This window comes from Eleutherodactylus coqui, chromosome 2 (genome assembly GCF_035609145.1).
Source record: "Eleutherodactylus coqui strain aEleCoq1 chromosome 2, aEleCoq1.hap1, whole genome shotgun sequence".
Lineage (NCBI taxonomy): Eukaryota > Metazoa > Chordata > Amphibia > Anura > Eleutherodactylidae > Eleutherodactylus > Eleutherodactylus coqui.
In genome coordinates, this window is record NC_089838.1 from 164,996,632 (window position 1) to 165,018,571 (window position 21,940).

General features: G+C 46.5%; 2 protein-coding genes across 2 annotated transcripts; one reads left to right on the forward strand and one right to left on the reverse strand.

Moving 5' to 3' along the window:
• Positions 1-476: 476 nt before the first annotated feature.
• Positions 477-7,802, reverse strand: LOC136611912 (cysteine-rich with EGF-like domain protein 2-A). The gene is made up of 5 exons (XM_066591884.1): positions 7,604-7,802; positions 5,228-5,310; positions 4,536-4,646; positions 2,361-2,452; positions 477-697 (listed from the first exon to the last, which is right to left on the reverse strand). The coding sequence occupies exons 1-5, from the start codon at positions 7,730-7,732 to the stop codon at positions 492-494; spliced, it is 621 nt and encodes a 206-aa protein (XP_066447981.1). The 5' UTR covers positions 7,733-7,802; the 3' UTR covers positions 477-491.
• Positions 7,803-7,924: 122 nt separating this feature from the next.
• On the forward strand, positions 7,925-20,614 carry LOC136611911 (dol-P-Man:Man(7)GlcNAc(2)-PP-Dol alpha-1,6-mannosyltransferase-like). The gene is made up of 9 exons (XM_066591883.1): positions 7,925-8,324; positions 8,395-8,527; positions 10,694-10,867; positions 12,398-12,592; positions 13,767-13,870; positions 15,622-15,845; positions 16,008-16,177; positions 16,441-16,516; positions 19,968-20,614. Exons 1-9 carry the CDS (start codon positions 8,163-8,165, stop codon positions 20,191-20,193), a joined length of 1,464 nt encoding a protein of 487 aa, XP_066447980.1. The 5' UTR covers positions 7,925-8,162; the 3' UTR covers positions 20,194-20,614.
• Positions 20,615-21,940: the final 1,326 nt, after the last annotated feature.

The following is a 21,940-nucleotide window of genomic DNA, read 5'->3' on the forward strand; positions in this document are numbered from 1 at the left end:
CTGCAGTTACAAGGGCTGGCCACTACACCAGGGTCGGAGCAGCAGCTTCTACTCTGGCTCCTGTGTATTGAGGTGCTGACAGAGAGTGTTCGATCAGCTGGGGTTCCAAGCAGTAAACCTCAACCGAACAACTATTAATGGTCTATCCTAAGGATACCACTAACACACAGCCCCATAAGGCATATCAGCCTGATATTCCCCCCATAAAACGTAACTTTTATTATATAAATGTAACTTAAGACCACCTCAACATATGAAGTGGTCTTAACTTCTATTATATAATGTAACTTAAGTTTTAAGGGGGCAATATTGGGCCAATACGCCTTATGGGCTGTGTTATAGTGCTGATATCTTGCCTCCCACGAGGGGCAGTATATACATTTTTCCTATCCTTAGGATATGTCATCAATAGTAATTTCCTGGAAAACCCTTTTAAGCAAATAATTCAAAAGAAAATAATGAAATCAGCAGAAACACGTGAGTGCACAAAGCTAAAACATATAGTAGAAAGAACAATTACCAATGCAGACAGCATGAGTGTCGTTCTTCTCTGAACTAAAGTATCCATCTGCACATTCAAGGCAAAACGGCCCGGTATACTCCACCTTGCAGTTACAAGCCCCGTTACCACGCCTGGTGCCATCACCACTACAAAATCCATTCCCATGGCATGGTCGTTCTGATCCACCTATACAAGCTAGAAAACAAACAATGTAAATATGTACGGTCTTAATGTCATGGGAGTCGAATTCTAACACCTCATATCTAGAGATGAGCGAGCACGCTCGTTTAAGGCTGCTACTCAATCAAGCAGCAGTCTTATCGAGTAACTGCGTACTTGCCTGAGCAGCATGCGGGGTGGGGGTGGGGGGGGGGGGGGTGAGAGAGATCTCCCCCTGCATGCAACTTGGGCAAGTACACAGTTACCCGATAAGACTGCTACTTGATTGAGTAGCAGCCTTAAACAAGCTTACGCGCTCATCTCTACATATATCACATTCCCCTTGTAACAATGTCTGGGTTTATGCAACTAAAGCTTAAAGGGAACCTGCCACCTCCAAACAGCACCATAAACCAAATTATGGTGCAGCTCGGTTAGGGGATGGCGAGCAGGGGGGTGTATTTTTGATTCTTGCCCACTCCCCTATTCCCAAGGTATCCCCTGGTGAAGTCTGCGCCTGGTCTGAAAATCTGACTCTTTTTCAGACCACTGTGCTTGCACTAGCCCATAGACTTCCACAGGAAAGCATGCACGTGCGACTCAGTCTCAAAACCATGCTCAGACTTTAGCGGGGGCACAGCAAAAGCAGCAGAGTGGGAGAGTATTAAAAAAATAAATACATCGCCGGCTCCCCATCACCTCACCAAATAGCACTATAACTTAGTTTTTGGTACTGTTCAAAGGAGACAGGTTCTCTTTGAAGCAACAGGTATGCTTTAGATAACTTCAAAATAAGGTTATAGTGTTAATCAGAATAACACTATATCTGGCTCTTATATGACTTCATATGGAATTCTTTCATAGTTTTTCTCAGTTTTTAGGCTCCATTTCCTATTTTTCGTGACATGGCTTAATACAAATTGTGGCAACATTTTGGCACTATTTTTGGTATAAACTACAAAAATTAATAGATGGTATAACGTTAGACTGGACAGTCTAAAAATGTGACAGATTTACCATTCAGCAGTCACTGTGATAAATCTGGCACACTTAAATAGACTGTCACCATCTTTTTGCAGCCCTCACTGAGAGCACCACAAGGTAGTGCCTGTCACACTGATTACAGCCATATGTCTGCTCCACAGATCTGTGCAGTAGTTTAGGAGAAACTTGCATTTTATTAGCAGCAGCCGGACACAGAAGTAGTCCTGCATATTCATGAGCTGCAGGCTAGCCACAGCCAGCCTCTAGCCCACTAGGCACAGTAATGAGCAGAGAGCTGTCAGTCATTGGCTGGTGTGGGGTGGGTGGAGCTAGCCTGTAGCTCAGGAATATCCAGGACTCCTACAAGTAGTCCTCTATGTATGTGCTGGTACAGATAAAAGCCAAGTTTCTCCCAAACTACTGCACAGATGCACATAGCAGACGTATTGCTGTCACCTGTGTGACTGTTACTACCTTGTGTCGCCCTCAGAAAGGCATACAAAAAGATTGTGACCGAGTCTCTTTAAAGACTGTCTAGTCTAAGTTTGCAGTCTACCTATTAGACAGTATTAGTAATTCTCCCCCATGGTCTCCATTCACCAACAGGAACCAGAGATATTGGAAATGTAAGGAACTGAAACACAAGGTATAAATAAAACCTGTGTAATGTTTCTTGAAACCATTCAGATGAAACATCCCATCCACAGTTCTTTACCTAAACAGTCAGGTCCGTATCTCCCAGGAGGGCAGCACACTTCAATGGTTTCTATGCAAAACCATTTCACTAAATCTGGATACTTATTCCTCCTGTCAAGAAGCAAAACAACAAACGTAAAACACAAGTCAAATTAGGGTTTTTTAGTTGCTTTCTATAACATCCTTTCCTCATCATGGTCATTTCAGGACAGCTCTCGCCCAGAATATTTTTTTGTTGTTTCCTTCTCCGGCGGATTGATCTTCCTTTTGTTCTCACACGGCTTCAGATTATTTACAGTTGTAACATATTTGCTCCATTATCTCCACTTTTCCTGCTACTTTCATGCAAACTGCTTTATCTCCTAGTGGCAGCAGCGGTGTCCAAAATATCCATTATTGTTTCCCCATTGATGGAGTTGTGTGATTGTTTTTTGCAGTGCAACCTGTCATTTTGTACCATTTTGGGGTACATGCAACCTTTTGATCACTTTTCATTTAATTCTTTTTTTTTTTTAAGGAGACGGGGTGGCCAAAAACCCCACAATTCTAGCACTGTATATTAATAACAGTTAATGAGTTATTTTCACGTATGATTTCCATCCATATTGTTATCGGATGGAACTCCTGCATTAAACTCGGCCGTATAAACACAGCCCTAACGAGATAGAAAACCAACAAAGAGTCTAATGAATGTTATCTCTAATGTTAAAAATGCTAAGAACATAAAACAAACCTGCAGTACCCAAGCGTGCCAAAGCTGAAGGACACGTATTATTGTAGCAAGTCACTCACCAGTAAAGTGGCCACTTATTAAGACTGCAGAAAGGGAGACGCACTTTTAGTGAGGTACTGTATGTTGGAAATCCAGCGTTTTTAGCCATTGAGAATGTCACCTACAGGCATGCAGCAGCTCTAAGACACAGCTGACTGGCAGGGATGTCAGACTCCCTCCAATATTTTACCTATGCCACTATAGATGTTGGGATAGCTCATCACTTAAAAAAAAATTGTATTGCCACATCCAAAAAATTACAATCCCTTAAAGTATAGCATTATTCATCCCATACTGTGAATTCCAACAGGGAAAAAATACACTCCCAATGCCAGAATTGTGTGTTGTTCACTCCATATCCCCTCCAAAAAGGAATAAAAAGCTATTAAAAAAAAAGTCAAAAAAATGTACCCCAATATTGTACCAACAGAAACAAGTCCTCAAACAGCTCCATTGACACAAAAACAAGCCCTCATGTGGCTATGTCGGTAAAAAAATAAAAGCTAGAATTTTTTTGAAAATGGTGATAAAATAATTAGCCCTGTCTAACAGGTTAAGTAATTACATGAAATGTTCCTTATTCTTCAGAACTATCTGTAACCGTATCTCTCTCTGAGCTTCAGATTTAAAGGAGTTGTCCACTTGACAGACGATTATCTAATAGTTCTCTTCCCTGAAGACCTAGCGCAGCAAACTTGCGGTCCTCCCTGGCTTTGCCGTGGAACAGCCACCAATTGACCGCTTCAACCAATCAGAGGCCACAGCGTTCAGGTGCCATTCTCTTGGCATCACTGCTCTGATGCTGGGAGCCATGATGCCAAAATGGCCCCTGACAGCTGCAGCTGTTCGGTGGTAGCCGTACCACAACAAAGACCGGGAGGAGCAAAGAGCTGCAGCTCTGGATCATTGTGGCAGAAGCTGAGCAAGGACCACTGGCTTTATGTTATTTTAACACAATTGCACCTAGAATTAAAGGGGTTTTCTAACTTTTTTTGGTGGCGTTCGTGGCAGTGGGAAGATTACACATGTACTCACCTCCCGCTACGAGCTGCTCCTCCACCACTGCTGGCTGCTGCTCTGGTCTCAGTTTATATCGGCAGTAGCAGTCACATGAGTAATTACCAAGTAATGACCCCTGAAGCCAATGGGAAGCTGTCAGGGACGTCAGTGACATCCCATAAACCTACCTCGGGGCTTCTATATTACAGCCCACATGACATGCGTCCGGGACGTCACCAGGCCTTATTGCCGGGGGATTAAACCTGTCAGCTGCTGCAGGGAGCATATTTCTTTTATATATTTTTGGGAATGGGGAGCCCAAAAGTATATAAAATAACTGGGACAACCTTTTATCACCCCCTTAATATAATACAGGCAGAATACGAAGTATGAAATAATCACCAATATCCCCACAAAACTTACTTTTTGAACCACCATTTCTCAATTTGCTCCTCGTGTTCTTCTACCATGAGATTGCATTCAAAGTCACTGCTGTCACAGAGATTTTCAATAATCTCCACAAGGCGGATTTCACTACAAGAAAAATATAGAAAGAATATTAAAGAATTGTCAGAGACCCCTATACGGAATTAAAGGGATTTTCCAAGGTAATTGGTGGAGGTGGGGGATGCAGAGTACGGAGAAAAAAAATAAACCCAGTACTCACCTCCCGCTATATTACCTCACTGCGCTCTGCCAGTCCTCCGGTCTTCTATCAACAAGTGCTGCCGAGGTCACGTGGAGTGTTTGTCAGAATAGCTCATCAATAGTTGGTCAGCAGGGGTCTGCAGATCAGCTCATCCCAAAGTCCACTGTCAGGGCAGATCGCACTGGAAGCAGATAACACTGACCATATTGAAGTAGCCCAATTGCTACTGTGGGCACAGCTCCCGTTAAACTCAACTGCCATTGTGCTTGCAGTACCAAACTGGGCCACTGCAATACTGACATAGGTATCTGCTTCCAGTACTGTCTGTGCTGACAGCGGGCATCAACTATAGAGAACATCCTGAGGATGGGTCATTAACAGTAAAAGTCTCAGACATCCCCTTTAATGACAACTCAATGTGGTCCTCCCACATTAATTTCTGATGAAAGAAGAAATATGGCAGTACCTAGATTCATATTTGGACAGTGTTCTTTCCTCCCAAGCAGTATTTCCTCCTCCAAAATTCTTTTTTGCTGTAAGTTCTAGTCCCTGCAATGATAAAAGAAAATATTCTAAAGCACATTTAGCAGAGATCTAAAAACTGAGAAACTATGAACACCTTGGGGGCAAACAGTTTCACTTAAATGAATGCATTTTGGGTTGACAATCATTTTGGCAATAGGCTTTAGTTAACAATTTGCAGTTTGTCTTCTGCAGCTTCTACATATCAGTGTGTATGGATGCTGCAGTCTACAGGTACCGCTATACGTGACCACAGCCTCCTCTACTTGCACACAGGAGCGACAGTCGTTCAGTGAATGGAGGCAGAGCGAGTCAAGATCTCTTCCGGCTGCCGCCTTAATTCACTGCAAACAGGCAGTCGGTCAAGGATTGAGCAACTCCTGTTTACACGGAGTGAGAAGACGCTTGCTAGTTGGTTCATTTTAGTGAGCTGAAACAAAGTGATTGCTGAGTGATTTCTCGCGGTGCCCTGTCGGTGGCTGTGTACATGGGCCGACGATCGTCAAAAGTCACTGCTTCATGCAACTTTTTGTGCACTATGTATGTCTGTGATGTAAACGGTACCTTTAGTCTCGATTCATCTGTGAGTGAGGCTGGACTGCTGGCTTAGCTTACCTCCGCTCTTTGTTGCAGTCATAGGTTAGCTAAGGCTTGGACTGCAGCTTCTGTAAACAGTAATGTGGAGAAGCTGCACTGTACATAGTTGTGTGGATGGCTGACAGCCGTCCTTTTAAGAGTGTCAGTCACCTTTGAACAGCTGCCAGTCACCAAGGCGGACCGCCCACTAGACTCCTACGGCCAGAATAGCAGGGGGTTAAGGGGTTTCCCAGGAATTGACTATTATTGATGACCTTTCCTCTGGATAGTTCATCACTACTTGAATGGTGGGAGTTCACTGCTCAGGATCTCCGTCCAATCAGCCGATTGTCCAGTGGAGCTTGACATCTGCATTGGGGTTGAAGCTGGAAGTGTAATAGAAGGCATCACTCCCATTGGTTTCATTGGGAGCAATGCCTTTTACTACACTTCTGTTCCAACCCCAACGCGGCCGCTCTGCACTGACAACGGGCCCGAGGATTGGCGGGAATCCCTGCCAATCAACTGTTCATGACATACCCATCAATAGTAAATTCCTGTGATCTACAAATGACAATTTATACTGGAGCCTTTCCAACAAAGCAATCTTCCTGCTCCTCCTGCTATTGCAGGCTGCCTGCAGAACATGATGGCTTCCCTGTAACTGCAACAACTTCACTACATAATTACACTAAGCATAAAGTTGAAAAACAAGACATAGTTCAATCTAGTCCAACCTAATCCCATCCTGTTCATGCAAATGAAGGTAAACCCGCCACCTCCCTAAACTACGCTATGGTGCAGTTCAGGAGGTGATGGGGAGCCGGGGATATACTCACCTGCTCTCTGGATGATGAGCTGCTGCTCCCCCCCCCCCCCCCCCCCCCCCCCCCCATGAAGGCTGGCTCTTCCCAGATAGCTGTGCACACAGTCTCCCATAGAAGTCTGTAGGAGAGTGTGAACATCAATATGAAGAGTCAGAGTTTCGTGCGGTACATGGACTTCACCGGGAGACATCATGGAATTATGAGAGCAAGTGAGTGTGACCCCCTCCATTCCCCAACACCAGCTTGCAGACCACCATAACTTAGGGCCCCTTTACATAGAATGACTATTGCTGGGTGGTGTGACATCTGAACAATATGGCCCAATGCACACGGCTGGATTTGCACTGCAGGATCCAGAGCGGGCGTCCGCCTCCAGATTCCGCAACAAATACCGGCCATAGACATGCTATTGAAAAACGCTTTTCCATGTCCATGAGCGGAAATCAATTGTGATCTTCTGCTCGTGGAGGGGAAGAAAAAAAAAATCCAGCATGTTCTATTCCAGTACAGATTCCATGTGGACATCTTCAAGTCAATGGAAGCAGTCAGATCCACAGCCCCCACGTCATTACCTAGCGATGGCACGGCGTCATTTGTAATGGGCATGTGTGCCGGCTGAGCGGCAAACAATCTGTTGGGTTGTCGCTCAGTCTCTGCAGCCATTAGAGTTAGACAACCAGCCACAGGTGTCCCACGGATCGGACAGCTTCCATTGACATCAATAAAAGCCACCGCTGTGGGATCCTCGCTCCAATACAGCATGCTGCGATATGGTTTCCAGACCAAGAGGTCCACAAAACACATCCGCATGAGTTAATTGCACACATAATACATAGTGTGAATGAGCCCCAAAGCAGAATAAAGCCCTGGTCCAGCAGTCCGACCATCCGCCTATGTCCCGCACACGCTGATGTTACCTTGTGGAACCTGTCCACTAGCTGCCGGCACGTCTCACACGGCTTCTTCTCGGGGTCGGTGACCGCAGCGCCGCACAGCGCCAGCAGCCAGAGCAGCGGCAGCATAACGGGAGGACGCCGCTCCGCCATCCGGACAGCCAGCGGCAGCGCACCACAGCCGGCCCAAACACATCACATTCATTCGGAGCGGCATCCCAGCCTCTCACTTCCGCGTCCCGCCCACCTAACCTGATTGGCTGGCTCATCTAGTCAGTCATGTTGTGGACCAATCACCGTTCGCCACGCTCGGACCAATCAGCTCCCCACGCGTACCGAGGTGATGCTGTGCGCGGTGCGGAGCTCCCTCCCAGCATGCTCTGCGGCTCACCGCTGTCACCTAGTGCCACACGGGGATGGAGGCGACACTAACACTAGTACGGCGGGTTATACACACGTGTGCATGGACGGGCCGCAGCTGCCGGTTATCTCCAACAGGGGGCGCTATTACATAAGGCAGTAGTGGGACTAAATACAATGAAAGTCACCCCAGCATCCTAAGGGGCGTGTTCATCCCTCCAACATGGCGGCGAAGAGGAGCTCCCGCACACAGAGCCTGCTGCTGCCCCTACTAGTGGCCGTGGCTGCGGTGCACCTCGCAGTGTGTCCGTACACCAAGGTGGAGGAGAGCTTCGGCCTGCAGGCGGCGCACGACGTGCTGTACCACGGGCTGCAGCTGGAGCAGGTAGGTCCCCCGCGCGGAGCGCCGGCCGGAGGGTGGCCGGGCCGCTTACTAACCGTGTCTCTCTCCGCAGTACGACCACCGGCAGTTCCCCGGGGTGGTCCCCAGGACGTTCGTCGGGCCGCTGCTCCTCGGTGCCGTGTCCTCGCCTGCTGTGCTACTGCTCTCCCTGCTGGGGGCGCCCAAGATCTGCTCGCAGCTATTAGGTGAGGGGACGCGGCTGCTCACACACACCCTGCAGCCTCGTCCTGCCGAGGGGTGCCCAGCGCCCTCTACAGGTAGTGCGCTGCTGGGTGGTTGGCACCCACTACCTGTAGAGGGGTGGCTGACGGGGTAAAGTTGAACAGTTTTCTTTTTTTCTTTCATCTGTTTCTGCTCCCATCTTCAAATGTTCATCCCGTTTTTAACTTTCCATTAATGCAGACGTCCAAGAATTCGGGTGTTTTTGCGGGCGTGTTATATTTTTCAGTGGTGCTTTATAATGTAAATGTGCTGACAATCTTTTAAAAACTTGAGTGAAATGGCGAAAAAACCCAATTCTACTATTTTATATATAAAACTATAGGACGGATTTATGACCACGACTAATCTCTGCTTTTGTACTAAAATCATTAAAAAAACAACTGCATCAATGGAATAATAAAGATATGGTGGTCAAGATGGCACTTTAGAATTTTTTATTATTTTTTTTAATCCTCATCTTTTGACTCTCCTTATTTTCCATTGATGCAGCACTGATGGTCTATTCCTGGGATGACCGATGGGTTTCAGCTGGTGCTGTTCTATGACTTGTTGATTGCTTTTTATTTATTTTTGAGGATGGGGTGACTTTAACAGTGCAATTCTTTTCACTTTACCTTATTCTTTCTTGTCCATTTAAGGGGTTTTCCAGGGAGAATACTACTGATGACCTGTCCTCAGGATGGGTGATCAATAGCTGATCAGCTGGGGTCCGTTGCTCGGGACCCCGACCGATCAGCTGAGCAGGCACAAAATACACAGAGGTCGGAGCAGAAGCAGTGAAAGTCTCTGCAGTGGTCGGCGCTTGTAACTGCAGGCACGGCTCACGTTGATTTCAATGAGACCCCAGCCTGCAGTTACAAACACCGGCCACTACGAAGAGGTCGGCACAGAGACCTCCGCTGTTTCAGCTCCGACCTCTGTGTATTTGCGACGCTGATAGAATGCGGCCGCTCAGCTGATTGGTTGGGGTCCTGAGCGACAGACCCCAGCTGATCAACTACTGATGACCTATCCTAAGGATAGTATTCTCCCTGGAAAACCCCTTTAAGTGAACTTGAAATCGTTTGATCGCTTATACAATATGCCGTATATACTCAAGTATAAGCTGACTTTTTCAGCACACATTTTTATGCTGAAAAAGCCCCTCTCAGCTTATACTCGAGTGAGGGACTAGGTAAAAATAAAACCAAAAACGCAATACTCCCCTCCCAGCCGGCGTCTGTGCCCGACGCGATTGTCTCCCCGGCGGTGCAGCAAGCTGCTATGTAATTCTCCCCGCTTGGCTTTAAATTCCCCCGCCGTCAGCAAGTAAGTGCTGTGATTGGATCGAGCGCCAGCCAATCACAGCCGGCGCTCGATCATTTACAGCCATTCAGTGAATGGCTGTGATCAGTTCATCAAGCGGCAGCTCTGATTGATTGGATCGAGCACCAGCCACGGAGCTTACTTGTTGACGGCGGGGCAAGTCAAAGTTGAGCATAGAGATGACAGTGGGGAGAATTACATAGCTTGCTGCACCGCCGGGGACACAGATGCTGGCTGGGAGGGGAGTATTGTGTGCTTTGCTTTTTATTAACCCAGTCTAGCTAGGCTTATACTCAAGGCACCTAGTTTTCCCAGTTTCTTTTGTGGTAAAATTGGGTGCCTCGGCTTATACTTGGGTTGGCTTATACCCGAGTGTATATATAGTACTCAATACTGGAGTATTTCTGCAGGCAGTCTATTTAAACATGCCACAGGCACATCCTAATAAGTAGAAATGTGTGGCAGCTTTGGGGCCTTCATAAGGCCATGGGCTGCCATGACATCTGATCGGCACGTCATGATCCTATCGGTGGGGCATTCAGAAATTTTAAATATCAATCGAGATGTTTAAACGTCATGGTCAGAATTGACAGTGGCATTTAAATAGTTGACAGCCACGATCAGAGTTCTCTCCAATCACAGCTCTTACAGCAGGGTGTCTGCTGTCTCGGCACATTGAGGTTTTCTGCCAATGTCCCTTCATGCGCTGCAGAATAAGTTGGGGTATACAAATATAGTTTATCTGTCTTAGTGCTGGTGACCTCCCTAGCTTCCTGCATACACGTATGGATTGTGTATGACGCCACGCTCTGCTCTCTCCGCAGTACGAGGGTCTTTGGGGCTGACCGCCATCTTTGCTCTATGGCAGCTGCAGAAGGAAGTGAGGAGGAAGTTTGGATCTCAAGTGTCGACTTACTTCTGCCTGATAACAGCTTCTCAGTTCCACCTGATGTTTTACTGCACTCGCACCCTCCCTAATACATTTGCCCTTCCCATCGGTAAGTATGGTGATGCCGTTGGTAAAGCGGTAAGGCCCCCGTATGCACCGGACATTAGTCATCTGACCCCACTGATTTGGTGGGACTGGAGACCCCTTCTTTGTTATGGCAGCCCCCCATGCCTTCCCCAACAGATGATGATGGCAGGGAGGAGGAGCAGGTGGATTACAATGTTCCATTCTTTTTGTTTCTCCTGCAGATGGTCACAGCCAGACTGCTCTGCTGGAGGCTTATTCCACAAAACCCATTAATTGTTACTTCACACACTGTTTAATTTACCCCCCAAAACCCTCCTTGTATTTTTATACATGTGTTTTCATGCCCTATAGAGAAGCCTATGTAAAAAAAAAAACAAATTGATAGCCTTCTGCAATCGCAAAAAGAAACACTGACCAAAAAAACACTTTGTAGCACGTTTCATATCTTTCTATTGACTTCTAGATCACCTCTAGTCACAGCATTTTTGCCATAAAAAAGTAAAGAAACAAAAACCACTAAAATATGTAATTGTTTAGAATTTCCTAAAAACGCTGTGTGAAGCCACCCTTGGGCCGGGTCCGCACAGGGCTGATTTGCAGCAGAATGTCCGCAGCAGCTGAGGGCCTGCCTTAAGATCCACACCATTTGGTGCGACTTTTGAAGCAAATGTAACCTCGTATTCCGGAGCGGAATTCACCCCCTTATTGAGAAGGTGAATTTCGTAGTGGAAACGATGATAAAATTGACATGTCACAGAACTAAATTCCCCACTGCATGTCAATTTCCGCACGGGTTTTGTGCAGATTATTTCCACAGCTTGCAGACTAGATTTTCAAAATCTCATCCACTTTGCTGCTAGTGAGTGCCGCAGCATTTCCACGGTGAGGGTCTGCACGAAATTCCGCAGCAATTCCACCCCGTCTAGACCCCCTTTCGTTAGGCTGCGTTCACATATATAACGATTTGCTGTAGAATGTCCATAGCCGTGAAACCTTTCCGATCCTCTATCGTGTGTGAGGAATGGAACTTCACAGATGCAATGGGTTTTTTGCATCCGTAGATTGTACATTGCCGAGCGTGATTTTGGGCAGAGTTTCATGGCCTGATATCGCATTCGCCAGTGTGTAGGTAGGCTTAGGCCACTCTCGCACATCCGTTTTCTACTGCAACTACCACAGCGTATTGAACGCCGCAGTAGAACGCTCCCATTGATTTCAATGGGGCCTTGTATACATGCACTTGATCGCGGAGCTGAAAGGCGCTTTCCAGCACTGCTATTTTTGAGCGCTGTCTGCTCTGTTTTTCCATGTTTAGCACACCTCATCACAATGATGGGGTGTGCTAAAACCTGCTGTTGGTCGCAGGAACCTGCCTGAAATCGAAAGTAAAATCATGGCAAAACGCTGCAATTGAAATGGCAACATTTTGCCCAGCGCATTTGTGAGAGTGGCCTTAGGAGAAGGACAGATGATGCATGTTCTGTAAATGTACACATAAACCATTGTATCAGCTCTGTGCAATGTATCTCCTCTGATCATCTCCTCTCTTTAGTGCTGCTTGCTGTCACCTTCTGGATGAAGCACAAGTCTGGCCCATTTATTTGGCTTTCAGCTTTGGCCATTATAATCTTCAGATCGGAGCTCTGCATATTAATGGGGCTTATGCTCCTGCTGTCTCTGAAGAAGGGGAGCGTCTCCTTGTTTACAACCTTCCTGCATGCCATTCCAGCGGGAATTGTGTGGCTAAGTAAGTTTGTACTTTGAGCTGTATTTGTGTGTAGTTGCAACAAGACATATGGAAATAAGGTGTGCACATTAATAAACTTTTTCACCCTTTTAAAAACCTCTGGTAGAGGAGCTCTGTCATATAATACAGAACTAATACTATAGCTCAGCTAACCGCTTGATGGTATTATTGTACCTTGACACCACCAGAAGCTAGGGGTTTGACAGGCAGAATGCCACTCTCACACCCCCAGCTCCTGATAGGGTCAAGGCTGGAAGGTCATAGCTTACAGGAGTACCTGTAAATGCTGGCATGTTATCCCTGGAACCTGCCAGCATTGAGAATGTAAGGCTAAGAAGCAAAGTAACCCTCACCCGAAGCGTGCATAGCCCACCAAAAGTCATCCACACACTGCAGCCCTCTGTGTGACTGCAGCAGCAGTCCCCCCATTGGATCAGGAGTGTCACTCCCGCCCGCTTTCTCTGTAGTCTCAGGTCATTGGCAGCCGCTGCCTGTGTGCTGGATAGACGCCGCTGCCCCGCTCCTGGTCGATGTCGTCTGAGGTCTTTGCCGGGCGCTGCCTCTGTGTGCTTGGTCAATCCCACTCCCGGTTGATGTGTAGCTTTCGTCCCGCTCTCTGCCTGTGTGCTGTGAGGTCGGTGCTAGTCACCGCCTCACTGCTGCATGACCGCTGCTCACAGCTCGCAATGCAAAGGCTGTCCGCAGGAAGGCCAGCGCTTGTCGGTCGCCACCTCTAAAGCCGCTGTGCAGGCCCTGCTGCCGATGCCACCCTGCACTTCATGACTGAGTGGGCTTCCTCCTTCTGAGGCGCAAGCGGGGAAGCCCCTTGCAGCTGCGGCCCCCGCTGTATGCCTTTCACCAGTGTAGTGCAGTTCTGCCATCTGGGGTGGGGTGTAGTTCTTGTTTCTACGGAGTACACTGCAGCAGATCTGACATACCTTTTCACTGTGGGTCAGTACAAGTGCTACAATACCAAAGTGTGTGTGTGTGTGTCTTATCAATCCACAGCAGGGAGGCCCCATGGCTGAACTCCAGGTGCAGAAGTTTTCTTTAAAACTGAGAAATACATAAAATAGGATCAAGGGAAAGGAGAAATAGTTTGGCTATTTTTGTGTGCATTTTGTATTTAGTGACGCTTTAATGTACAACACTGACTTTCTGTATCATTAATTAGGTTTAACAGTTACGGTGGACTCCCTTTTCTGGAATCGCGTTCTTTGGCCTGAAGGAGAAGTTCTGTGGTACAACACTGTTTTAAATAAAAGTTCAAACTGGGGTGTATCCTTTGTGTGGGTCTTGTGGCATTAGCTGCCCTGATGTCACCTGTATGCAATGTGTATTAATATAACAATGTTTACCCCTTAGTGACGAAGCCTGTTTGTGCCTAAAGACCATCTAATTTTTCATTGTTTTTTTTTTCTTTTTTTTTTTTTTTTTTTTTTCTCGTCTCCCTTCAGTCAATGACTGGAAACCCAGCCTGCAATAATTACTAACACAGCTTCCACTGATTTAGGCCTCATGTCCACGGGGAAAATCAGATCCGCTGCAGATTCTCCATGTAGAATCTGCAGCGGGTCCCTCCTGCCCCGCGGACATGAGCGCCGAAAATAGCAATTTAAAAGAATTTACCTATCTGGCGCGGGCGACGAAGGTCAGCTGTTCCTCACGGCCGGATCTTCATTTTCGGCCGGCGGATGAATTCCTGACGCCGGCGGCACGTCGCCGGCACGTCGTCGACGTGCCGCGCGCATGCGCCGGGCACATCCGCCGAGCCGAAGCAAGGGAGATGCGGCGGTGAGGAAGAGAAGAGCTTCGCGGTCCGCTGCGGGTGAGTAAATGCTTTAAATTCCTATTTTAGGTCTCCCGCGGATCCGGACGGCTTCCATAGGCTTCAATAGAAGCCCGCGGGAGCCGTCCCCGCGGGAGACCCGCATGAAAATGGAGCATGGTCCAGATTTTTTCATGCTCCATTTTTTTTTAAAATCACTTTTATTGACGATCCGCGGGTATTTATGTACCCGCGGGTGGTCAATGCATCCCTATGGGGTGCGGATCCGCGCGCGGGAGATCCGCTGCGGATCCTAAATCCTATTTTCCCCGTGGACATGAGCCCTTAAAGAGAGCTGTGCTTGCAATGCCGAGTGCCAGCCACTAGACAGCGGCTCAGGCTTTGACCCCCAGTGTATCCTGGCACTGTCTTTAATTTCTTTGGACATTAAATGCCATGCATCGGTAATAAATAGAGATAAGCGAACGTACCCGGTAAGGCCGATTTCGCAATCGAGCACCGAGATTTTCGAGTACTTCACTACTCGGGTGAAAAGTACTCGGGAGCGCTGTGGGGTGGGGCGTGGTGTGGTGGAGCGGGGGGTAGCAACGCGGAACAGGTGGGAGCTCTCTCTCTCTCCCTCTCCCCCTACTCCCCTCTGCAACCTCCCGCTCACCCACAGCGCCCCCCCCCCCCCCCCCCCCCGAGTACTTTTCACCCGAGTAGTGAAGTACTCGAAAATCGCGGTGCTTGATTGCGAAATCGACCTTACCGAGTACGTTCGCTCATCTCTAGTAATAAACAGTTTTTTGTTTTTTTTTTGTGGGAAACTGTGGTTTTTAACAATACATGCTGTCTGTTGTTTTTTTCTGCCAAGTGAAGTCTTCTCTCTGCAGAGCACCACCCCTCCGCAGATGTAGTGGCATTTGTGACATAATGCCATCTGACATCCCCTCCCAGTTTAACACTGCACCTGTGCTAGTATCTAGCACCCCAGTGCTGTACAATGGGAGGTGACGATGCGTGGGGTCATATCACATGCATACTCGCTAGCGGTCTTTTTTTGTGTTGCTGCATTTCAAGAGCCATAACTTTTTATTAATCTCTTAGACAACCCATTTTAAATACATTTTGACTAGTTCTTGAAAATGATGTAGTCTGACTTTCATATTATTGATTAGGATTCATAGTTGTGTAACACATATCCCCTCGTATTACTTCCAGATTTGATATTGTGGCTTTTCCTTAACAGACTCTTTAGACTTCACCGTTCCTGTGGTATTTTTATTCAGCAGTGCCGCGAGCGATGGCATTCAGTTCGGTCTTTCTGCTGTTTGGTCTATTTGATAAGAGGATGCGCCTTCTGATTGCCCCAGTTGTGGCTTTCATATTTTTATATTCTTTCCTTCCTCACAAAGAACTTCGGTTTATCATTTACACATTTCCTCTGCTAAACATAGTGGCTTCTAGAGGATGTTCATATATGTAAGTACGAAGGAAACTGGTCAGATACTGTTTCATGCCTGACTAGCAATACCAGGAGTTATTGTACCTGTCCGATTTTGGTATGGTACTCTTATGAAGTAGTTTCGCTATGCCTTTCCATTTGCTTACTGTATTTTTTTTTCTCTCTCTACCTTTTTGTAGACTTCAGAATTATCAGAAATCTTGGATATTCAGATTTGGTACTTTCTTCGTCATATCCCACCTTTTTGGAAATGCAGCATACTCTGCCACTTCTTTGTATGTGTCCCACTTCAATTACCCTGGCGGTACTGCAGTACATGAGCTTCATACACTGGTGGACCCATCCACAGGTGCTCCTCTGTTTCTAATACCCCTTAAGACTCTTCATAGTGTCTCTTTGCTGTTGGCTTGTATTTTTTTCCCTTGTGTGAATGTTTAGACAGTTACAATGTAACCTCATCTGAGTGTTTGTATTGCAGATAACTTGGGTTTACACTTGGGGTGGGATTTTGTCATAATACGAATGTTACAATGCAGTTCCATTATGGCTGTCTAAGTGAGGCATTATCTGTAATTTAGTTGGACTGAGAATTGAAATATTTATATTTTTCAGATGTGATTGTCCACATTGACGTAGCAGCAGCACAAACAGGAGTTTCACGATTTTTACAATGTCATTCACATTGGAGGTAGGTTTCAAAGCGGTTTTATTTTTTCGGTTGTGTTATTAGAGTACATGTGTATAGCTTCTGCCACTAGGAGGTGGACATGAAGCAAAGGTAGTGTTGCCGCCTCCTCCTACCAGCTATACACCTTCTGTTGCCACACAGCTAAATCCGTTTCAACTTAGTGACCATAGGAAGATGACCTTCCTCCTGCAGGTCTTTAAGATCCTGGAGTTCCTTAGACTTCTTGGGTTCACTGGGTCACAGAATCCCCTTATTACCCTATTCAGGAGGTTGCCACTAACTTCCCTGCTGCTCCCCTACCTCCCGAATGTAATGAGAACCACTTACTTTTCTGTGACCTGCCAGTAAAGATCCTCTGGAATCTCTGGGCTCTCCTTCCTCACTAAAGGGAGGTGAGATGCAGCGCAGGATAAGGCTACAGTTAATGCCACGGCATGCAGCCCTTCCCCCTCTAGGGAAGGCAAGTACCCCCCCCCCCCCCCCCCAACCAACCCCACCCCTCCATATGACCAGATCCCTTGCAGCCCCAGTGGGAGGGGGTGAGCCCCTGCACTACTACCTGAAGGAGGAAGAGGTAATTCCCCTTGGGGTAGTTTTCTTGGTGTGCGCTGTGTTATGGGGAGTTTCCTGTCCTGACCAGCAATCGCTTCCTGTCACTATGACAACGCCTTGAGCTTCCCTGATGTGGTATCTTGGCATCTGCAGTACTCGAATTGACTCACTTTCTCGCTTGTCTGTGCTTTTTTTTTTTTGCCTGACCATGTTCTGTCGCCTCACCTCTTTAGTTGCCTCCTTTTCTAGCCTGTCCTCGTTTGGATATGGAGAGAAAGGCATTCCCTATGCTTTTGCACAGGGAATGCGCTCGAATTTGGCTTTCCTGCAGTTGGTGGCGACACGCTTCTGGGGCTGGGATTTTCACTACTAGCAATCTATCGCACCTCCAAACTTTCTACACCTGTCATCCTGGGTGCTATTTTCTGTGGCTCTTCTGGTCAGGGGTGGACCTCCTGGACCTGCATAAAACCTCGTCACCCTATCCCCCTGCAGCTCTCAGCCTTTACATTATGCACATATTTCATTTAGGCACATTTTCCCCTGAGCATATAGCTACAATGTCGGATTCTAGGGGGAACACCGTTATCAGCGCACAGCCATCGTGACACACTTTGTATGCTCCCAATGTTGTACCAAACTTCCATGCAGTCAACGGGGACCTCTCTTGTAGAAACTCCCTGCCTCCCAGACCAGCCAGTGAACCTGTACCACGCACACCACCAACCACAGGGTCCTACCGAAAGCCTCCAGTTCCATTGTAGGGATGCTGGCCCGGACATCCCGACAGAATCCGGCTGCAGGGTCTGATGCTGAGGAATGATTCCTACTGTAATGCATATGTGGCAGGATCTCCTCGGCATGAAGGGCGGTCCCCACCCCAGTCATCGTGGGTGGGACCATTTCCTGCTATTCAGGGATGTGGTGTTCACTCACATCCAAGATTCCTAGGTGTGCAAGATCGTCTCTTCAGGATACGCAGTAAATTCTCGTTCTGCCTCCGAGAGCACTTTTTTTTTTTTTCCTAACGTTCGATCCAACAAGATTTTCCCAGTACCTTTTTAGGATTTGCTTGACCAAGGTGTTATCTCTGTTCCTTCTCACAAACGTTTTACTGGATTTTACTCCGACCTGAACGTGGTCCCCAAAACAGACAAATCTGTTTGCCCGGTCCTAGATATGAAGCTCATATGTCACAGTTGAGCACTTTCGTATGGAATCCACCTGGGCGGTGATTGCTTCCATGAAGCAAGGTGAATGTATATCGTCAATAGGAGCTTTTGATGTCTATCTCCATACCCCAATTCGCCAGTCTTACCCTCATTTTCTTCGGTTTGCAGTCCAGTTGAATCTCTTCTTATTTGGTTCCTTGTCATTTGGTCTGGCAACAGCCCCCGAGTGTTCACAAAAGTCCTATCAGCTGTTGTGGTTATACTTTATTCCCACTGGATAGTGACAATACCTTATCTGGGCAACGTACTGATCAAGGCACTGTCCCTCAAGGCCAACTACAAGTTCCTCAAGATGGCGCTGGACATTCTCAGGTGCTTTGGGTGCATCAGCAATCATCACCCGAAGTCCAATCTTGTCCCATCACAGCAGCCTATGGGGGTAAACGGCACCCACCCATTGTTCAGGAAAAATGCCAGTTTCTCTGTTGAAATCTTCTCCTTCACCTTCTGTTTTCAAGCCATACGGTTAGTTAGCCTTTGAGCTTTTCCACTTCTACTGCTTGTGTTGAGTGACTACAGGAGCGATATAGCTGGTAGGAGTCAACTGTTTCCCCATCCACGAGTGGAGAATCATAGCGATTCTCGGCTCGCGGCCGGCAAATTGCAGCATGCTGTGAATTGCCGCGATTCTCCGCAGTGAGCTGTCTGCTGGCTCCTTCTCCCGGGTGGCGGAGATGCGCTGCGGGATATCGCACCGCCCGTGGACAGGCAGCCTTAGTGTCCACCTCCTACTGGCAGGAGCTATACCCAAGGTCTCTGCCGTGTCCCTCATCGATACGGCCAAGAAAAAAAATTACACTGAAAATGAAGAAAAAAACTGATGTTTTTTGTTTTCAAGGTTTCCCTGCCTTCACTTCCTGTCTAGATGCATGGAAATTTAAAATTGTGTAAATTTGTCTGCCGGCTCCTGCTCCCGCGGCAGAGATTCGCCGCGGGATTTCGCAAGGCCCGTGGACAGGCAGCCTAAGGCTATTGCCTATTATCCCTGTCGGTGCACGCCTCTTCATATCTTGGACGCATCTTTGCTTCTCCGGATGGTCACACAGCTAGAGGCTGCAACATGTTTTTAGCTTAAGGTTGTGTGCAAGAGTCTGGTGCTAAGGCTCTGTGTATTTCTTCAGACAAAAGTACATGTAGCAGTATACAGACCACAAGAGCAGGGGTCTTGAGTCCCACCTCTTCCGCAGTGAGGGGAGAGTAAATGGAGCAGTCCAACAGGCCAATGCTGCTGAGTATTCTACTGTCCTGAGGACCGATATAAATGCTGCTTGTAGGAAAACCGGTTTATCTACTACTATTCTAGATATTAAAGTGTAACTAGATATGAAAAGAACAAAGTGTGTTATTTGGCTGCCTTAGCACCTGGCTTATTGACAAAAGCCTCCCCTGGCTGTTCGCATGCATCTTTTACCCATGGCAGTCATTGATCAATAAGTTTTTCACATACAGCGTTGTTTAGAAGAAATAAAAAAAATTAAATAAATATCAGTAGTATTTTTCTAATCAAAGCCAGCAATGGATCCAGCAGCAGAAAGTCCTTTTATATTCCCCATTCATTTTGACTCCACTTCAGACTGGCTCTAAAAACTGTATAAGAAACTGTGGCATTTTGACGTAGGTGAAGCCACCCATAGTGTGATTTTGATCATTTTTAATTTTTTTTATAGGTATGATAAAAGAGAAGACCTTTCACATGAAGAAAAAGCAATGGCTCCTTATACTCATATTATTATGGAATATGACGTTTCTAATTTGCAACACTACAAAAATACTCACAAAATACTAAGAGAAATATCTGGATTTGATGGACTTGGATTCAATGCTACTTTTCCACCAATTTATCTCCGATTACTAACAAAATTAGTCATTTTACAAAGGACACACCCTACTTAAAAGTGAAAGAAAGTGCTGAAACTATAAATTAAGGCAGCTGTAATCAGTGGCTATGAGGCCTGGCACTTTCTAGGGCTGGTTCTCATAGGAAACTTATGAATAGGCCACCCACCGATTTACCAAATCTTTGTGGGAAGTTTGTGTTTGTTTTTTTTGTGTGTAATTGGTTTTGTACTGGTGTATTGAGTGACCCTTAACACTTTTATTTATCAGTCAGTAGCGACATCCGCCTATCCTATTTCTACTGAGAGGTTCAGGCGGGCCTGTGCCATCTTATGTTAGTATTCATATCAAGGTCATTGTTAATAGGCAGAACTACTAGTGCGGTCACAGACACACCCACTTCCCTATAGAAAGGTACTGTAATATTGGACTGGTCAGCTGTGCCTCATTTCTCACTCAGTAAAGCTTTATTTTTGAACTACTAGTGTCACCATTCCAACCTTGTTATCGCCAATAAGTTGTGCTGGGTTCCTAGCATTTTATGGCAGACTCTCAATACTTGCATCCTTCCCACATCGGATATAACGTGTTAATTAAGCAGATGCCACTGTTGGGCAACCGTTTAACAGATGAGCCATGAGCTTTTCTTGACTAATCTGTTAACGGGTGCTATACTATGAGCATTTGTCACACAGACTATTATGGTATCTGCTTAGGAGGGGGAGATGAATGGCTAATAAACAGATTAGGTCGAGGGGGAGATCTTCATTGGTGAATGACCACTATCTTTACCTAAGGCCATATGCTGGTAGGATGAATAAGGATATAGGGACCTTTCACACAGGATGGATTATTTTGCAACAGTGTTGTGAAATACGGCCTGCAGAATATGCTGCCTCAAAAGCGGCGCTGGTACAGTATCCTGCTGACAATTCTGCATCGAAAGCCACAGTTAGTGCAGAATTCAGGGATGGCTATTCAACAACACTGTTGTGGAATATTCTCTCTCGTGTCAAAGGCTGCTTTAAATGAATTACAAGTTATGCTTTTTTTTTTTTTTTACACAATTGCATTTCAACCTACACACATTGTTGAAGGAAAGAAAATTTTTTTAAAAAAATCAAGCACCTACCTAGAAGTAGTTGTCGGAATCAAATGAAACGTGATTGTAACATTGATATAAGAGATTACAATATTTCAGTAAAAAGATAATTGCAGACAACTGCATAGAGGCTCCAGTACCCTGTTGGGTCACCTTGAACTTTGATTCAAGATGTGAGAAGGTTGGGTATGGAGGCATACAGGTTCCATAGGGTATCCTGAGGCATCTCAGTTCACATTTGCTGTAACTGAGCCTCTATATCGTGCAAACTTGTTGGCTGTTGAAGTTGTAGTCCTAGATGCTTCCATACATTTTCTACGGATGCCCAGGCCAGCCTCAGATGTTGTAGAGACATTCCTGTGCCATCTTTGCTGCGTTTGTCTGAGAATTATCCTGCTAGTAAATAACTCTTGGAAGCTCTGCCATGAGAGGAACATGTGGCGGAAGGATGTCCTGCACATATCGCTGAGCTATTGTCCCTCGTACCACTATTTGTATGTTATGACCCCCCCCCAGATCATCATATCAGCGGTAAGGGGGTAGTGTGCTATTCCACAGCAAAGGCAGGATTGAGGTGCTCAATCTACAGACACGTACACTGCCATTATCAATGCCCAAACCAAACAGTCCGGTTTAATTATTCACAATGATACTGCAAACAGAGGTGACAGTAAGTGGGTGTCAAGGGCAGTACGTGTAATG